Raw genomic sequence first — 18,073 nt, 5'->3', positions numbered from 1 at the left:
CTCCCCCACTATATATATACACCTATGGCAGAAGTATTGGAAAAACATAAAAGAATCAGGACAATTTTATGCAACTATTTACTGATTATTCTGCAGGGACTTGTTTACTCCCATGTGAATGTAAGATTTATAAAGAAAATTGCTAGAAGGCAGGCTGCTATTGCAGGACAGACTCAGGAAGCCATACCTGCTGGGAATCTTCTGCAGCCCTACAGCTGTTGTGAAACTACAAGTCCCATCGTGTCTCCGCCTGTCATGCTTGTAACTGTCAGGCCTCGTACACACGACCGAGTTTCTCGGCAAAAAACAAAAAGCTTTTCGACGAGGAAACCGTTGAGGATCTCGTCGGGCCAAAAAGAGAGCATGTTCTCTATTTTCTTGACGGGAATGGGAAAATTTGGCTCGCCGAGATCCTCGGCGGCTTCACAAGGAACTCGACGAGCAAAACAATGTGTTTCGCCCGTCGAGTTCCTCGGAGGTGTGTACGAGTCTTCAGTCTTGCAATGTCCCAAAGGCATTGCAAGACTGAGGCCCCGTACACACGACCAAGTTTCTCGGCAGAATTCAGCCAGAAACTCGGTTCAGAGCTGAATTCTGCCGAGAAACCCGGCCGTGTGTACACTTTCGGCCGAGGAAGCCGACGAGGACCTCGGCGAGGAAATAGAGAACAATTTCTCTATTTCCTCGTTGTTCAATGGCAAAAGTCGGCCCGCCGAGTTCCTCGGCGGCTTCCACACTGAACTCGACGAGGAACTCGATGTGTTTGGCACGTCGAGTTCCTCGGTTGTGTCTACGGGGCCTTACAGTTACAAGCATGTCAAGCAGAGGCTCAATGGGACATGTAGAGCCACAACAGCTGGAGGGCCACAGTTGCCCACACCTGATTACACTGGACCCTTAAAGGGAACCTGATATAAAACTAAACACCTTTGATAGAAAATTATCAAATAGAACAGAAGAGTCAATGAAATGATCTAACAATTATCTCTCTTTTATTCTTTCTTTTTAGCTTTGAAACGATTTGCGGACTTTGCTTTTCCATCATTTCTCACCAACTTCCTATTCGGGGAAACAGATGCTTTTAAACTATCCAAGTTCTTCTTCGGATTCGGCTTTGGAGGCTTCATGGGACTTGGTAAGAGTATCATTTATTTCTTATATTTTTTATAGCGGAACATTTGCATAGTTTTCATCTCTCTTAGGGCTCTTTCACACCGGTGGACCGTATGTCCGCTTTTTCATCCATCCGTGTACGGATGAAAAGGGACATACATTGGTCCCTATGAGATTGCGGGTGTCAGGGGATGAACATCCACTGACACCCGATCTCACCCGGTTCCGCAATCCTCCGATTCTGCAGACAGAGGAAAACCCTATTTTTCCATCCGTCTGCGGATCGGATCGGGTGAACATGGACAGACGGTCCGTGTTCATCCGATCCCCCCATAGAGGAGGAGAAAAGACAGGGTGGTCCCTGCAAAGTGTCATCAGTGATCCGCCCCGTGTGAAAGAGCTCTTAGATTTTCAGGGACTGCCCCAGGTTTTCTGTATTTATTCCTGCTGCTGATTTTTGGACCTCTGAGATGTTATATATGGCAAGTTCAGATATAATAGCTGGGCAACAGTGTCCCTGAAAATGATCCTACAGGGTCCTGTCACTACAAGGTCAATACTAAATAAGGCTAGCTGATTAAAGTGGTAGTAAACTCTTTACTACCACTTTTACCTACAGGTAAGCCTATAAGAAGGCTTACCTGTAGCTATAAAGAATATCTCCTAAACCTGTACGGTTTAGGAGATATTCCCCTCGCAATGCGCCGTTGATTGCTGCGGCGCATGCGCAGCAGGGATCCTCGGCTAAAGGGCCGGCAGCCGCCGGACCTTGCCGGAATGAGGTCTCCCGCGCGCATGCGTGGGAGTGACGACATCGCCGCTCCAGCCAATCACTGCGCTGAAGCGGCGATACCCAGAAGACACGCGGAGGCAAGATGACATCTCGCTTGCCGTGGACCAGGTAAGTTCTCCACACCTCGTTCCAAGGTAAGTATTTCATAATGAGCTAGTATGCGGTGCATACTAGCTCATTATGCCTTTTGCCTTTCAGCTGTAATAAAATTAATAAAAAAACTTGTTGCGGGTATACAACCGCTTTAAAAAAGATGCACCTTTCTGGTGGCCTGTGTATTCAAACTCCACTGCTTTTCTGATTCTGGCCGATGCAGGTTTTCAACCATCTTAGGCCCCGTACACACGGACGGACAATCCGCTGAAAACGGTCCGCCGGACCGTTTTCAGCGGACATGTCCGCCCAGAGATTTCGGTCTGATTGTTGTACACACCATCAGACAGAAATCCGCGCGTAAACAATACGCGGGGACGTGGCCGCGCCGCGACGTGGCTGCGCCGCGACGATGACGCGGCGACGTGGGCGGCCTTGAAGTTCAAAGCTTCCACGCATGCGTCGATTCAGTACGACGCATGCGAGGGATGGCGGTCGGTCGGACATGTCCGGTGAGTCTGTACAGACGACCGAACACGTCTGACGGACAGGTTTCCAGCGGACAGATTTCTTAGCATGCTAAGAAATTTTTGTCCGCTGGAAACTGTCCGATCCGCCGGACAATTGTCCGGTTGGCCGTACACACGACCGGATCTGTCCGCTGAAACTGTCCGTCGGACAAATATCAGCGGACAGGTCCGGTTGTGTGTACGGGGCCTTAGGTGTGTGAATATCTGCTGCCCCCTCCACATGCTGTTGTGTCTTCTGCCAGCCTGTACCTAACTATAGGGCAGGGGTCTTTAAACTATGGCCCTCCAGTTGTTCAGGAACTACAATTCCCATCATGTGAGAGTTTTACAATTCCTCATGGGATGTGTAGTTCCACAACAGCTGGAGGGTCATAGTTTGAAGATCCCTGCTATAGGGCATAAAGCCCGTTAGAAGAGACCACAGCGTGGTGATGGGGAGCCGGCATTCAGACATCTGAGGTTTGGAATACCTGCAAACCAGAGGAGTATGAAGACATGAGCCACTGGATAGGTAAGTATAGAACACAGGTTGGCCTTACTGTAGTATCAACCCTGGTAGTGACAGGGTCACTTTAAAGTTTTGACCATTATGCATATAATGGGGTTGATTTACTAAAACTGAATCACTTGGAATCTGGCACAGTTCTGCATAGTAACCAATCGGCTTCTAACTTCAGCTTGTTCAGTTAAGCTTTGATGATAAATCCTGGAAGCTGATTGGTTTCTGTGCAGATTTGCACCAGATTTTGCACTCTCCAGTTTTAGTAAATCAACCCCAATGAGTGTCTGTGCTGTGTTCATTTTTATAATTGACCGTGTTTTCTTATGTTCTCTTCAACAGCCATCTACATATCTCTGATTGACAGCCTAAAACTACCGGAAAGTGTGAAAATACTCATTTTAATCATTCTAACAGGTACGTATCTACATTATATATTTATCCTTATTTCTGTTTGATATGCAAAATAAAATGACAGTTAAAATGTTTTTGGTTTTGAAAAGGGTGGGGAAGGGTTAGGCCTCGTACACACGACCGTTTTCCTCGACAAAATCCATCAAGAAACTTGGTGGCAGAGCTTTTTTTGCAGAGGAAAACATTGGTGTGTATGTTTTTCATCGAGGAAACTGTAGTGGAACTCGACGAGAAAAAAAGAGAACAAGTTCTCTTTTTTCTCGTCGGGAGTCTCAATTTCCTCGTCGTGTTTCTCGTCGGGCTGGTTTTCAACGAGAAACCACGATCGTGTGTATGCTAAGAAACTTGCGCATGCTCAGAATAAAGTAAGAAACAGGAGCGCACCTTCGGTAAAGCTAGCGTTCGTAATGGAGATAGCACATTCGTCACGCTGTAACAGACTGAAAAGCGCGAATAGTCTCTCACCAAAATTTTACTAACACGCGGCAACACAAGATTAGTAAAAGCAGCCCCAAGGGTGGCGCCAATGGAATAGAACTTCCCCTTTATAGTGCCGTCGTACGTGTTGTACGTCACCGCGTTTGAGAACAACGAGATTTTGTCTTGACCGTGTGTATGCAAAGAAAGCTTGACAAGATTCTCGACAAGCCTGACAAGGAACTCGTCGAGGAAAACAATGTTTCTTCTACGACAAGTTTCTCGGTCGTGTGTACGAGGCCTTAGAATCACTGGCAGGTTCTTCATTGCTATAGGTCTCCCTACTATTAGTACTTCCATATATAATTCCTCCTATTTCCTGTCCTGATCACCACTGTCCCAGGAACAATAAAGGCCCCTTTCACACGGGGTGGACTCCGGTTGTGATCCGATCGCTCAGCAGGGGATCTGTCCACTGATCCCTTGCCAAGCAGGAGGATGACAGTTCCATGTCCGCTCTACAGCGTGCTCTGCTCTATGAGCCGTTGGACATAAATGGCACGGCTGTCCGTTTACACCCAATTGCCCTCCAATCAATAAGCCCAGACGGTGGGGAACAGATCCCCTTCCTTTTGTTTTTGGCAGATTGGATGGGAGGAAGGCAGGTGTAAATGGACAGTGAAAGCCATTTATACAACGTCCTACAGAGAGCAGATTAGAGGGTGCCTGAAAAATGGACTGACGGACCTATTCGGAATGCTGTGAAAGGGGCCAAATGAGGGAACATCTCCCCTTAAAGTACTAAGACGGGAGTAGCAGCCTGGCAAAGACTCAGCCTTGTTGGGGAGATTTCAGGGGAAATCTCCCCAACAAGGAAACTTGCAGCAATAAAAACCCAGCAGAAGAACCCTCCTTTCCTCACCCTATCCCAAACTTAAAAAAATGTTTTAGCTGAAGTTCTATTTTAATAATTATTTTTAGCACTCCCCCATGACAATGTACAGTAATTATGTCTATAACCTGTTTTTCTTTGTTTGTCTTTTTAGTGACCTGCGGCTGTGGGTGGGGCTTATCCATCGTTTTCAGATGCACCACCCTGAACATGGTGCCCACTATCCTGGGACAGGAAGGACGCGCATTACTACTGGTTATTGCTATCGCCGGTATATATGCAGGTAAGTATTATACTGATTACTATGAGTTCTTACATAAAGGGGCAATGGATTTGACTTTCACCAACTATTCACTGCAGGTGAATCTTTCTGGTACTTTCTTTTGTTTTAAATGCAAGTGATTGATTCACCACTAGTGAATGTTTACTGAAAGTGACTTCACCGCTTTCTAAATATGCCCCAAAGTGTTATAGAAGGAAAATTTCTCATTCTCTTTATTTTTTATGCTTCCTATAGGTCCAGGAGCCAATATCAAGCACAACAGTTGGGAGGTAGCACGTTCGATTGGCTGTACAGCAGAACTTCAAGTTAATAACACAAAGCTGCTGTGGAAGATGTTGTCAGCGCCGGTGAAAAGTATCCTAAAAAATGTCATGGTAAGTATACAGATCACATACTAACATGGGTAAACATGCCATAGAAACACAATCATCACCATACTGACACAATCAGTAACATACAATGGAAACACAACCCATATCATATTGACACAATCAGGACCATGCCATAGAAACACAACCCATATCATATTGACAAAATCAGGACATGCCATAGAAACACAACCCATATCATACAGACACAATCAGGGCCATGCCATAGAAACACAACCCATATCATACAGACACAATCAGGACCATGCCATAGTAACACAGCCCATATCATACAGACACAATCAGGACCATGCCATAGAAACACAACCCATATCATACAGACACAATCAGGACCATGCCATAGAAACACAACCCATATCATACAGACACAATCAGGGCCATGTCATAGAAACACAACCCATATCATACAGACACAATCAGGGCCATGCCATAGTAACACAGCCCATATCATACAGACACAATCAGGACCATGCCATAGAAACACAACCCATATCATACAGACACAATCAGGGCCATGTCATAGAAACACAACCCATATCATATTGACAAAATCAGGACATGCCATAGAAACACAACCCATATCATATTGACACAATCAGGACCATTTCATAGAAACACAACCCATATCCTACAGACACAATCAGGACCATGCCATAGAAAGACAACCCATATCATACAGACACAATCAGGGCCATGTCATAGAAACACAACCCATATCATACAGACACAATCAGGGCCATGCCATAGAAACACAACCCAAATCATACAGACACAATCAGGACCATGCCATAGAAACACAACCGATATCATACGGACACAATCAGGACCATGCCATAGAAACACAACCCATATCATACAGACACAATCAGGGCCATGCCATAGTAACACAACCCATATCATACAGACACAATCAGGACCATGCCATAGAAACACAACCCAAATCCTACAGACACAATCAGGGCCATGCCATAGTAACACAACCCATATCATACAGACACAATCAGGACCATGCCATAGTAACACAACCCATATCATACAGACACAATCAGGACCATGTCATAGAAACACAACCCATATCCTACAGACACAATCAGGGCCATGCCATAGTAACACAACCCAAATCATACAGACACAATCAGGGTTATGCCATAGTAACACAATCAATATCATACTGCCACAGTTAGGAAAATGTCACTTGCAGGCCAAAACACTGCACAATTCTGCTTGCCAGTGAGGGAGCAGTAAGGGAGCTGGTCAGGCCAGTGGGGGAATGATGCTATTGGAGCAGGTGTGTGGTTTCTACCAACCCTGGTGTTGGGAATCTGCCACCTATTTTCTTCCAACACATTGTGGTGCAACACATGTGTTTTCCAGTGTGTTGGAGGGTCAAGTGCATTGGGTGGCACTGGAAATAAATGAGTGTGCACCCTATAGTGCCTAAACCATGTGTTAATGTCAATGCATTTAGGGCTCATTCACATCATGGCATATTATTGCCAAACCCAGAGCAGATCTTCCCATGTCTGGCCAGTAAAGGCATTTTCTTAACACGGTCCTAGTATATTTATTCCACAGACTTTCATTTAGTGTGTCTTTTCATTTGTGGGGGTACAAAATAACTAAAGACTGGAATCTAAACAAGTTCTCTATTATGTTTTCTAGAAACGAACGAGTGAATTTAAGGGCATTGGAAAAGAAGTGAAGTCTTCATTTACAGACACCAAAGAAGAAGTCGAAGGTGAAAAGGGATATAACGTTCAGAAAGAGAAACAGCTGCACCAGAAGAGCTTTGTGCCGACAACACAGAAGAAGTTTGATGTGAAGACTATGCTACGTTGTGAATGTAAGTATGAGATCTCTTGGAATTTGTAAAGTATTTATCTCTACATCTCGACACCAGACTGTGGAGATACCAAGACATCGTAAGACTTAAAAAATATTGAAATCACGTTTAAAAAAAATGTTTTAATTTCTCTAAACTTTGTCTTTCTCTTTTCTTGCAGATATCATCCAACTTGGTGTCACCAAGTGTGAAGAATGGTTCGCGAAAAAACATGAAGAATGCATGTGGGCAGTTTTTCTGCCGATAATCAACCACATCCTGTGCTCACCTATGAAGCTTTCAATCCTGTGTTACATTTTAAACAGTAAGTACTTTTTCCAGTGATAATATTTACCTTTAAAAATTTCATTTAGACATTACCCAGATCAACACTTAGGCCCCATACACACGAGAGGATCGATCCGCTGGAATTGATCCGCGGACCGGCTCCAGCGGATAGATCCCCTGGTGTGTACGATCCAGCGGATCTGTTTCTGCGGATTTTTGTCCCCGGGGATGGATTTCCAGGGGATCAAAATTTCTTGACATGCTAAGAAATCGATCCGCTGGAATCCATTCCAACGGATTGATCCGCTGGTCTGTACAGACTCACCGGATCAATCCGTCCGAATCCATCCCCCGCATGCATCGTAATGATTCGACGGCATGCGTGGAATTCCTTATATGACAGCGTCGCACACGTCGCCGCGTCATCATCGCGGCGACGGCGCGACACGTCACCGCGGACGGAATTCCGCTGGGATTTTGATCTCATGGTTAGTACAACCATGAGATCAAAATCCGCCAGAGGATTTATCCGCGGAAACGTTTCCGCGGATAAATCCTCTCGTGTGTACCCGGCCTTACACCTGTATACCCCTTGTGGACCACAGCAAAGTTTACCTTTTAGCTATGGTCCTATTGATTCCAAGATAACTTTGTCATTACAACAAATGAATACATAGATTGTCTTTTTTGTGTGTGCAATGCTTTTTATGGGGGTCCTGTCCTCTCAGGAGTAGAGTGGATTCCCTACTGAATTACAGCCGAACGGATGTCAGTTTTTTTTACATTTGTACCCATTCAGTTTGTGCCCAGTGGACCCATGACAGCTGTTTGGGGCGACTGGGTGTAAACAGACTCTGATGTCAATTTACATCAGGCCACCTCTGATCCATCACATTTAGGTTCAGAAAAATGGAAGAGGACACAGCCTTTTCCCCTTTTTTGTCCAGACCTGTACAGACTTGGAGGTAGGTAGGTGTAAACAGACATCTGTCTGTCTATAAGGGCTGCATGGAATTTCCGATCAGGTCCACCTGAAAAACTGACACCTGAAAACTGATCAGAATACCTGTGTGAAAGGGCCCTTACTTGCAAGGCTGCTGTATTACATTATATGTAGATCAAAGGTCGCCCTTTTTATCTGCTGTAGACAAACAAGCAAAAATAACATTGCTACATATGAACTCTTCTTGACACTATAGGCATGGTTCTGTAAGACCCGTTCAAATCCAGCAATTTGGAATCGTGGGTGGATTTGCCGTGATTACAAATCGTACTGCAATCCTGGCAAAACGCACCACGCGGGTTTGTGTGCCATTTATTTTTAATGGCACCTAAAACGCGGTGCGATTTTGCTGCGATAGGATCGGATTGGATGTCGGTGGGTGTCAATCAGGGTGGATATAAATCAATGATTTAAATAAAAGATTTTTTCGATTTAAATCTTTTTTTTTTTTTTTTATCGATTTTTTTGATTTTTATCAAATTTATTTTAATAAAATGCTTTTGGAGTAAAAATCGATCCAAAAATAGATGTCTACTTAAGATACATTAATAATTTATTTTTTTCAGCATGAAATGGAGCTTAGATGTGTAGCATGAGGCTGTATAGTCTGCAATATTTACATTTTTGGTAAACTCATTCACTTAATGCAAGCTCTGCAAGCTGAGATAAATTGCACTGCATTGATGCATTCACACAGTTTCACAGTAATCATGAGATAAAACAAAATTCAGGAATATTCCTTTATCCCATTGTTTTGCAAATCTATGTACCGTATTTTCCGGCGTATAAGACGACTCGGCGTATAAGACAACCCCCTAATTTTCCAGGAAAAATTTTGGTTTTGGGATATACTCGCCGTATAAGACTACCCCCTTCATACTAGTCTGTCTGGAAGCCGAGGGTTAGCCAGAACAACCGCTGACAGAAACAGGCTCTTTTCAAGCCTCACTATGCCATTACATGCCCCCACTATGCCATTACATGCCCCCACTGTGCCATTACATTACATGCCCCCACAGTGCCATCACATTACATGCCCCCACAGTGCCATCACATTACATGCCCCCACTGTGCCATCACATTACATGCCCCCACAGTGCCATCACATTTCATTCCCCCACAGTGCCATCACATTACATGCCCCCCAGTGCCATCACATTACATGCCCCCACAGTGCCTTCACATTACATGCCCCCACAGTGCCATCACATTACATGCCCCCACTGTGCCATCACATTACATGCCCCCACAGTGCCATCACATTACATGCCCCCACAGTGCCATCACATTACATGCCCCCACAGTGCCATCACATTACATGCCCCCACAGTGCCATCACATTACATGCCCCCACAGTGCCATCACATTACTTGCCCCCACAGTGCCATCACATTACTTGCCCCCACAGTGTCATCACATTACTTGCCCCCACAGTGCCATCACATTACTTGCCCCCACAGTGCCATCACATTACTTGCCCCCACAGTGCCATCACATTACTTGCCCCCACAGTGCCATCTCTTGCCCCCACAGTGCCATCATTTGCCCCCACTTTCCCCCCCACTGTGCCATCACTCACGTTTTGCAGGCCGGTGACAGTCTCCGTCTGCTGCGAGCGTCCATGATTTCAAAGCCGCGCCGTCTTCTCAGCGTGTCCTGTGATTGGCGGAACACAAATTTTCCCAGTAGCGCCTCTGTTCTGTGTTCCGCCAATCACGGATGCCTTCTCATCTCGTCCGAGGATGCACGGAGACCGTACCAGGCGTATAAGACGACCCCCGACTTTGGATGCATTTTTTTGCATCCAAAAAGTCATCGTATACGCCGGAAAATACGGTACTCTACAAACTGTATGATTGAATTGTTTCTTATAGCACTGCTTTACTAACCTGACAGCTTATTATTCTAAATAAGAAACTTTCATTTTGTTTGCAAGTATTAAAGATTCTAACTACCAGCAAGAATAAGTCCTTACATTTAAAGAGCACCTGTCATTTCAGACCCATTATGGCAGGGCCTGTTAGCGGGCATCCACTCACCTGCTGCCACTACATCCCTCACCTTGTTGTGTCACTGCCACATCACCACCCATCCCATTAAAGTGAATGGGACTGTCGGTGAGACAACAACGGGTCAGAGGAGGAGTTACTGCCGGACAGAGATGACAGTTGCTCTTTAAAAATTATGATTTAAATCAAGCCTATTTACTAGTGATTTAATTACATACATCTGTTGACAGTGTCTTCTATAACTTGTATTTCATGATGCATTTCTTTCTTTTTTAGTTGGAGAATCATGGTGCAAGAAACGTATTCCTTATGAAAATCAATTTGGAGAGATGTACGATCAAGCCAACTCAGCCGTAAGCAATGTGGGCAGTGCGGTTTCCAGCAAACTCATCACAGAGGTAAGTGTGTTAGCCAAAGCTCTTTGGATGGGTAAAGCTCATTAACCCTTCTTCTAAAGTTTTTTTTGGACCAAGTGTTTCTATCATACGTTTTATTTAACTCCCCTTTTATCTTAACAGAAGGAAGACGATGTTGGTGCTGGAGAAAAGATAACCAAAATGAGCATGAAGGACAAGATCTTAATGGCGGTTGAAAGGAGAGGTGCGATATTGGAAGGATGTACGGCTTTAATGAAGAACGTACTTGTGCTCACCTTCATTTTAATCTTCTACTCGTAAGTAATCCATAAACTTTCTGAAAGTATCTCTGTACACAACAACTAGGGATTACCGCACATGATAATTGGCAGGGAGCCTTCAAACAGTTAAACATTTCAAACTGACTTTGGAAATTAATAAGAAGTAAACAAAAAGAACAAATATCTGATATACAGCAGCATATCGGTTCTTAGGCTTGGTGGCGGCATTTGTTTTCATTTTTCACACTAAGAACATTATTTGTAAGTACAGCTGAGTACCTGTTAATTATGAGATTTACGAGCTCTTTGTCACTTCCGGCACACTGACCTAAAATGTTATCAGCTTTCTCTGCTGTTAACTAGGGAACCACTCTCTCCCCCAAGTAATGGAGATTAGGTGAGGGGAGGTGTTTGTCCTTCAAATTTGAACATAAAAAAATCAATATACTCTGCCATGAAGCTAGAAGTTTAGATATATATTTTTTACCAGGTCACACTGGTATAGCTTGGACCAATATAAGTATGCATATGTCATACCTGGCCGATACCCATAGAAGCTGGAAATGACCGCAGTAGGAACCGCTACTACAGTGATCGCCACTAGCTTCCAGTTCCCTTGCCAAGCGGCTGCTTTGCTGCTTAGTGAACACTGGAGGTCTCTCGCTGGGCATGGGCACTATTAGGAAAGCACTTACGCACTCTCTGATTGGATGAGGTGGAGATCATGACACTATAAACATTAATGGCTCTTAGTTAATAAACAGACATACTGGGCCAGATTCACATACATTTGCGGCCGTGTAACGTAACCCGTTTATGTTACACCGCCGCAAGTTTCCAGTTTTAGTGCCCGATCCACAAAGCACTTACCTGGAAACTTGCGGCGGTGTATCGTAAATACGTCCGGCGCAAGGCGTTCCAATTCGAATGGGCGGGTACAATTTAAATTAGGCGCGCTCCCGCGCCGGACCTACTGCGCATACTCCGTTTCGTAACCCGTGCTTTGCGGGAAGTGACGTCATTTTTTCGAACGGCGACGCGCGTAGCGTACTTCCGTATTCCCGGACGTGTTACGCAAAAGACGTTAATTTTGGCGCGGGAACGACGGCCATACTTTATACAGCAATACGATTGCTGTGTAAAGTTAGGGCAGGTCAAAAGACGTCTAAAATTGCGACGGGAAACTAGAGTAGCGGCGACATAGCGAACGCGAAAAACCGTCGTGGACCCCCGTAACTGCTAATTTGCATACCCGACGCTGGTTTACGACGCAAACTCCCCCCAGCGGCGGCCGCGGTATTGCATCCTAAGATCCGACAGTGTAAAACAATTACACCTGTCGGATCTTGTGGATATCTATGCGTAACTGATTCTATGAATCAGTCGCATAGATACTCTGAGAGATACGGCGGAGTATCTGAGATACTCCGTCGTATCTCGACTGTGAATCTGGCCCACAGTTTTTTAGGGTGGGAAAGAGTATATATACATATTTACCAGGTAATTTGTACATGTCAGTTCATCTTACAAATATCTTTTTCCTTTACAGGGCCTTCAACTACACCAAACAATATAATTCTGACATCCGGCATGACAACTGCTATGTGACGACCTACTTCAAACGGATTGATGCAAGGCGTAAGAAAGAAGTAAGTAAATCTATGGCTCTGATCTTCAGTTTGAATTTAATATTTAAATTTGAATCAAGAGATTAACTTTCTTGTCTTTGCAGAGGAGCAGATATCTACTGCCGATGAAGAAAGAAGAAACTTCCAAATTAGTTTTTCCATTTAGTCTCAAAGTCCAGGGACAAGAGATGGCATCAATAGTGAGTACATTGTATAGTGACTGCTACCTCGGCAGTTATTAAATACATATATATATATAGCTTTCTATTTGGATATTGTAGGGAAATGTTAAAACTGACTGTTGTCTTCTCTTCTCTTCTACAGAGATCGGAGTTATACATAAGTATCTTACTCTTAGCATCTCTTATTCTAATTGTGGCATTCGACAGGACCCTCTTTCACATTCTGGATGTAATAAGGAGGCATTCATCCATTTCCTATGTCTTTGCAAGTAAGTAACTATTTTCCTCATAAGGTAATGGTAATATCACAGGCCACTTCATCCATGGGTAGCACAAATTACTTACATACCGTATGCAAGTTTAGTTTTTGGCTGGGGGGGGGGGGGTAGTCAGCCTAATTTTTGATTTGTATAGTTGTGTTTCTCTCTAAACTCAGTGAGGTTGCAGTTTCTCACTATTTTCAATAGGTGTCACTAGTGCCACTGGCTCTACTATGAGGTTTCCCTAAGTTATTAATATTTCCCCTAGCCATCCTTTTATTAGGGTCGGGCGACTGGGGCATGATGGGGGAGGGTATTATGGGTGAATGATGGGAGAATGATATTCCTAATTGCAGGGCCAGAGAGACAAAATATATTACAGATAAATGTCATATCTTTTTCTCAAAACTTGTCACTTGGTTCTAATCTTGTATTCTTTCTCAACAGGTAATCACAAACTGGAGGTCGAGGTGGGAGGAGACACCTTGATGGCGAATATATTAAGAAGAACAGTTGGCCTTCTAAATTCAACGTCAAACACATTCGAGACCAGCAGCAATGAAGGTAAGTATCCAAATATTGTCTTATTCTGTTAGTATTTTGCAGACACTAGAGGAAGAAAGGCTGCTCTAAGCCAAAGACTCAGGGCCAGATTCTCAGTCAGCGGCGTATCTTTGCCCGGGCATAACGTATCCGATTTACGTTACGCCTCCGCAACTTAGACGGGCAAGTTCTGTATTCTCAAAGCACTTGCTCCGTAAGTTGTGGCGGCGTAGCGTAAATCGGCCGGCGTAAGCCTGCCTAATTCAAATTTGGATCAGGGGGGCGTGTTTTATGTAAAACTACTGTGACCCGACGTGATTGACGTTTTTGCGGAACGGCGCATACGCCGTCCGTGAAATTTCCCAGTGTGCATTGCTCCAAAGTACGCCGCAAGGACGTCATTGGTTTCGATGTGAACGTAAATGACGTCCAGCCCCATTCACGGACGACTTACGCAAACGACGTAACTTTTTCAAATTTCGACGCGGGAACGACGGCCATACTTAACATTGGTACGCCGCACTTATGCCTCATATAGCAGGGGCAACTATACGCCGGGAAAAGCCTAACGTAAACATCGTAACTTTGCTGCGTCGGCCGCGCGTACGTTCGGGAATTCGCGTATCTAGCTAATTTGCATACTCAACGCGGAATTCGACGGAAGCGCCACCTAGCGGTCAACAAAGAAATGCAGTTAAGATCTGACGGCGTAAGAGACTTACGCCTGTCGGATCTAATGGATATCTATGCGTAACTGATTCTAAGAATCAGGCGCATAGATACGACGGGTCGGATTAGGACTTACGACTCCGTACATGGCGCTGCGCCGTCGTAAGTCCTTTCAGAATCTGGCCCTCAGATCGCCCATTTTAGGTTTGGAGGCCATTTGATGGCAGAGTATTTAAAGTGGTTGTTAACCCCCTTTGCCAACTTTACATAATCCTCCTTGTTTTATAATGACAGGAGCCCCTGTCTTTGGGTTTCATTAAAAAAATGCCTCCTTTACCATATTTCAGACCGACTCCCTGCAATCAAGTGACCCGCCGGCTCTCTCCTCTGCCCGGCTGACAGATGCAGCGGGCGGGGCTGAGATTCTCCCGCTGACGTCAGCCGGGATGCTAAGAGGAGAGAGCCGGCCGGTAATGTGATCGTGGGGCGCTACTCTGAAATACATTAACCCCCCTGGCGGTATTCCCGAGTCTGACTCGGGGTTAGATTTTCCTGCTGCGATCGGTAACCCCGAGTCAGACTCGGGCTCGCCTCGCTAGATCCACAGGCATGGTTTTCTTACCTTGTCCCTGGATCCAGCGATGCCACCGCGCTGTGTGAGCGAGCGGGACCTCGCTCGATTCACACAGCGTCCTCCTGTGCCTCTGATCTCCGTTCCCTGCGACGTTACGACGCACGGGAGCGGAGAACGGCGCCAAATTCAAAAACGTAAACAAACACATTACATACAGTATACTGTAATCTTATAGATTACAGTACTGTATGTAAAAAATACACACCCCCCTTGTCCCTAGTGGTCTGCCCAGTGCCCTACATGTTCTTTTATAAAATAAAAACTGTTCTTTCTGCCTGCAAACTGTAGATTGTCCATAGCAACAAAAAGTGTCTTTTTATGTCAAAAATAGTTTTAGAGCAGCTAGAAAACAGCGATAATAAATTATAATCACTTACAGAATTGAGCGATAGCGATTTGTGGGGAAATTCGTCATAAAAAAATAAAAGTAATGACAGCGACAATTCTGCAACTGAGCAAATTTCAGTGATTTTGAGTTGATTACATTATTGAATATTTTTTATTATTATTATATTATTATTTGTTATAATTATTTATAATTATTTATTATATTATAATTTATAATTTTGTTTTTAAAAAAATTTCATACCCGGGATCCCTACAATACTCTTGTTTGGTCAGATTTAAGTGCCTAAGTTCCTAAGAATTACAGACCTACAGTATAAAACGCCAAATTTCCTTGCAAATAATGGTACAGATTTCAGCACCTTTTTTCTGAAAGAATCATACCGCCAGGGAGGTTAAAGGAGGCATTTGAGTTACTCTCCAAATTTATGTAGAAAACGGAAATGCCTAGAATCTGCAAATTATTCTACAGCTCATTTTAGTTTTAGCAAATACAAACTTAGTGAATATTTATTGTATCCGTATATAATTTTACAATTCTTGATTGTTCTAATTTGTAACATCTCTTTTTTCATAGAGTGCCTCCTGAAACCAACTAAACTGACATTCTGGGATTACGTCATAGCCTGTCTACCCATATTTGGACGTATTCTCTTTATGTTCCTTCAAGTCTACCTAAATCGCCTGTGCCGAGTCATAGCATCTTATTACTTTCCAGAGGTAAGTCTCAACTTTAAGGGCCCATTTACACCTCTCTGGTGAGTTGCGATAATGGGTTTTACACACAATCATTATGTATGTTAGCACATTGTAACCACTTAGTGCCATTAGATCTTTAAATGTATTTAAATGTCTTTTCTGATTGTTTCCTTTATTTTTTTCCCCAACAGAGAGAGAAACAGAGGGTCGAGTGTTTTTATAATGAACAACTCCGGAAGCGGAGCATCTATGCTGACATCATTAGGAAGAAAATCCTGTATAAAGTCCGGAACGACCGACTAAATGTAAGTAAAACTACTATATTGACGTTAGCACCGACTCCCCCGTTTCTCCTTCAGCTGTTTACTGACTGGTCGGGCAATAGATTACACTTAGCTTACTACTATCAGCCATTTCAGTTTCTCTGGCCATATATATTGTAATCATGATCTGCATACTTAAAACAGATCAGGAACAGCCTGAATACCATCCTTTTCAAAAGGAGGACAGAAATTGCAGCCTGCATAGCTTTTTCAGCACTGGTTTAATGGGGGCCCCTTGTTTTCTAAGATCTTCAGGGTACTAAGATCATATGTCAGGCTGTACTTCTAAAAGATCTAGTGATTGGCTTCATTTCATGGTGCACCTAGGTTATGTATTGCTAAGTTTTAGCAATACATACCTATAGGCAGGGGCGGACTGACAACTCATGGGGCCCCCGGGAAATAGAAGACTATGGGGCCCCTGGGCTTACAGATGGCCATCACGCCAGGAGGCAGTGCAAAGGCAGGGCAGCTAAAATCTCGGGATTTCACATCAGAAGCATGTCGGTTTCGGACATATCAGGGACAGATTTTTACATACTGTCCCTGGTTTTACTGAGTCTGGCAACCCTGATGGGGCCCCCTAGTGACATGGGGCCCAATGACTCAATGATCAGTCCGCCCCTGCCTATAGGTAAAAAGATTGTCAATTTGTCCTTCCATGGTAAAATGACAGGGCATCCTGAACCCTTTATACCTAACTTGTCTTCGCTCCATTGTAACTTCTTCCTCCTCTTATTCCTATTCCTAAAGCTGAATTTCATGTATGGATATTTCTGCATAATTACAATGGTTCAGCTTGAACCAATAGAAGTATGCCTGTTCTATACATACCCGATTCCTGGGGAAGCAGAGAATAACTTTAATAGTCACCTGTTATACCTATTTTCCTGAAAATAAAGAAAGGACACATTGATTGTGATTTTGCTTCTTTTCCTTTAGGTGAAGACCACAATGGGCGCTTTCACCAATCGTTGGACTAAATGGATGGTAAGATTCCTCAGAAGACGCTGCATAGTGTGTAATCGAAGTGAGACGAAGAAATCATTTGTGTGTCCAACACCGGATTGTGAAAGCGTCTACTGCCGTTTGTGCTGGAGGGACATGAGAGAAATCTGCTTTGCATGCAAACCATATGAGGATTTCATTCAAGGTCCTGATTACAGTGACACTGAGTAGGGCAGTGACTAGACTGGAATGGCTTTTGACATTTCCTGGGATTATTGATTCATCATAATCCCTAAACATCTAAACCCCCCACCAAAAAAAAGAACTACATGAGACTTTAAGCCCCTGTGTGCCCTCATGGGGAGGGGGAACATAGAGGAACACCAAGGGATGAGGACAGATAGACGCCATGGGAAGAGGACAGCGGGAAGCCATAGGAAGAGGACAGCGGGAAGCCGTGGGAAGAAGACAGCGGGAAGCCGTGGGAAGAAGACAGCAGGAAGCTGTGGGAAGAGGACAGCAGAAAGCCGTGGGAAGAGGACAGCGGGAAGCCTGTAGGATGAGGGCAGAGGGACGCCGTGGGAAGAGGACAGATGGAAGCCTGTAGGATGAAGGCAGAGGGACGCCATGGGAAGAGGACAGAGGGACACCTGTAGGATG

The 18,073-nt window shown here is 44.3% G+C and overlaps 1 protein-coding gene across 1 annotated transcript in view; it reads left to right on the top strand.

The window, feature by feature from the left end:
• DCST1 (DC-STAMP domain containing 1) overlaps positions 1-17,644 on the top strand; it is a 19,623-nt gene extending 1,979 nt beyond the window's left edge. Inside the window, exons 2-17 of the mRNA XM_040360999.1 lie at positions 1,010-1,135; positions 3,371-3,445; positions 4,906-5,034; positions 5,269-5,412; positions 6,892-6,953; positions 7,086-7,266; positions 7,427-7,570; positions 10,822-10,943; positions 11,064-11,145; positions 12,701-12,831; positions 12,915-13,010; positions 13,135-13,261; positions 13,700-13,816; positions 16,021-16,163; positions 16,334-16,447; positions 17,408-17,644. Of these exons, the coding sequence (XP_040216933.1) occupies positions 1,010-1,135; positions 3,371-3,445; positions 4,906-5,034; positions 5,269-5,412; positions 6,892-6,953; positions 7,086-7,266; positions 7,427-7,570; positions 10,822-10,943; positions 11,064-11,145; positions 12,701-12,831; positions 12,915-13,010; positions 13,135-13,261; positions 13,700-13,816; positions 16,021-16,163; positions 16,334-16,447; positions 17,408-17,644 (2,030 nt within the window). The remainder of the gene's footprint in view (positions 1-1,009; positions 1,136-3,370; positions 3,446-4,905; positions 5,035-5,268; positions 5,413-6,891; positions 6,954-7,085; positions 7,267-7,426; positions 7,571-10,821; positions 10,944-11,063; positions 11,146-12,700; positions 12,832-12,914; positions 13,011-13,134; positions 13,262-13,699; positions 13,817-16,020; positions 16,164-16,333; positions 16,448-17,407) is intronic.
• The last annotated feature ends 429 nt before the right edge of the window (positions 17,645-18,073 follow it).

Source organism: Rana temporaria, chromosome 7 (assembly GCF_905171775.1).
Source record: "Rana temporaria chromosome 7, aRanTem1.1, whole genome shotgun sequence".
Classification (NCBI taxonomy): Eukaryota; Metazoa; Chordata; class Amphibia; order Anura; family Ranidae; genus Rana; species Rana temporaria.
This window is presented reverse-complemented; position numbering and strand designations above follow the sequence as displayed.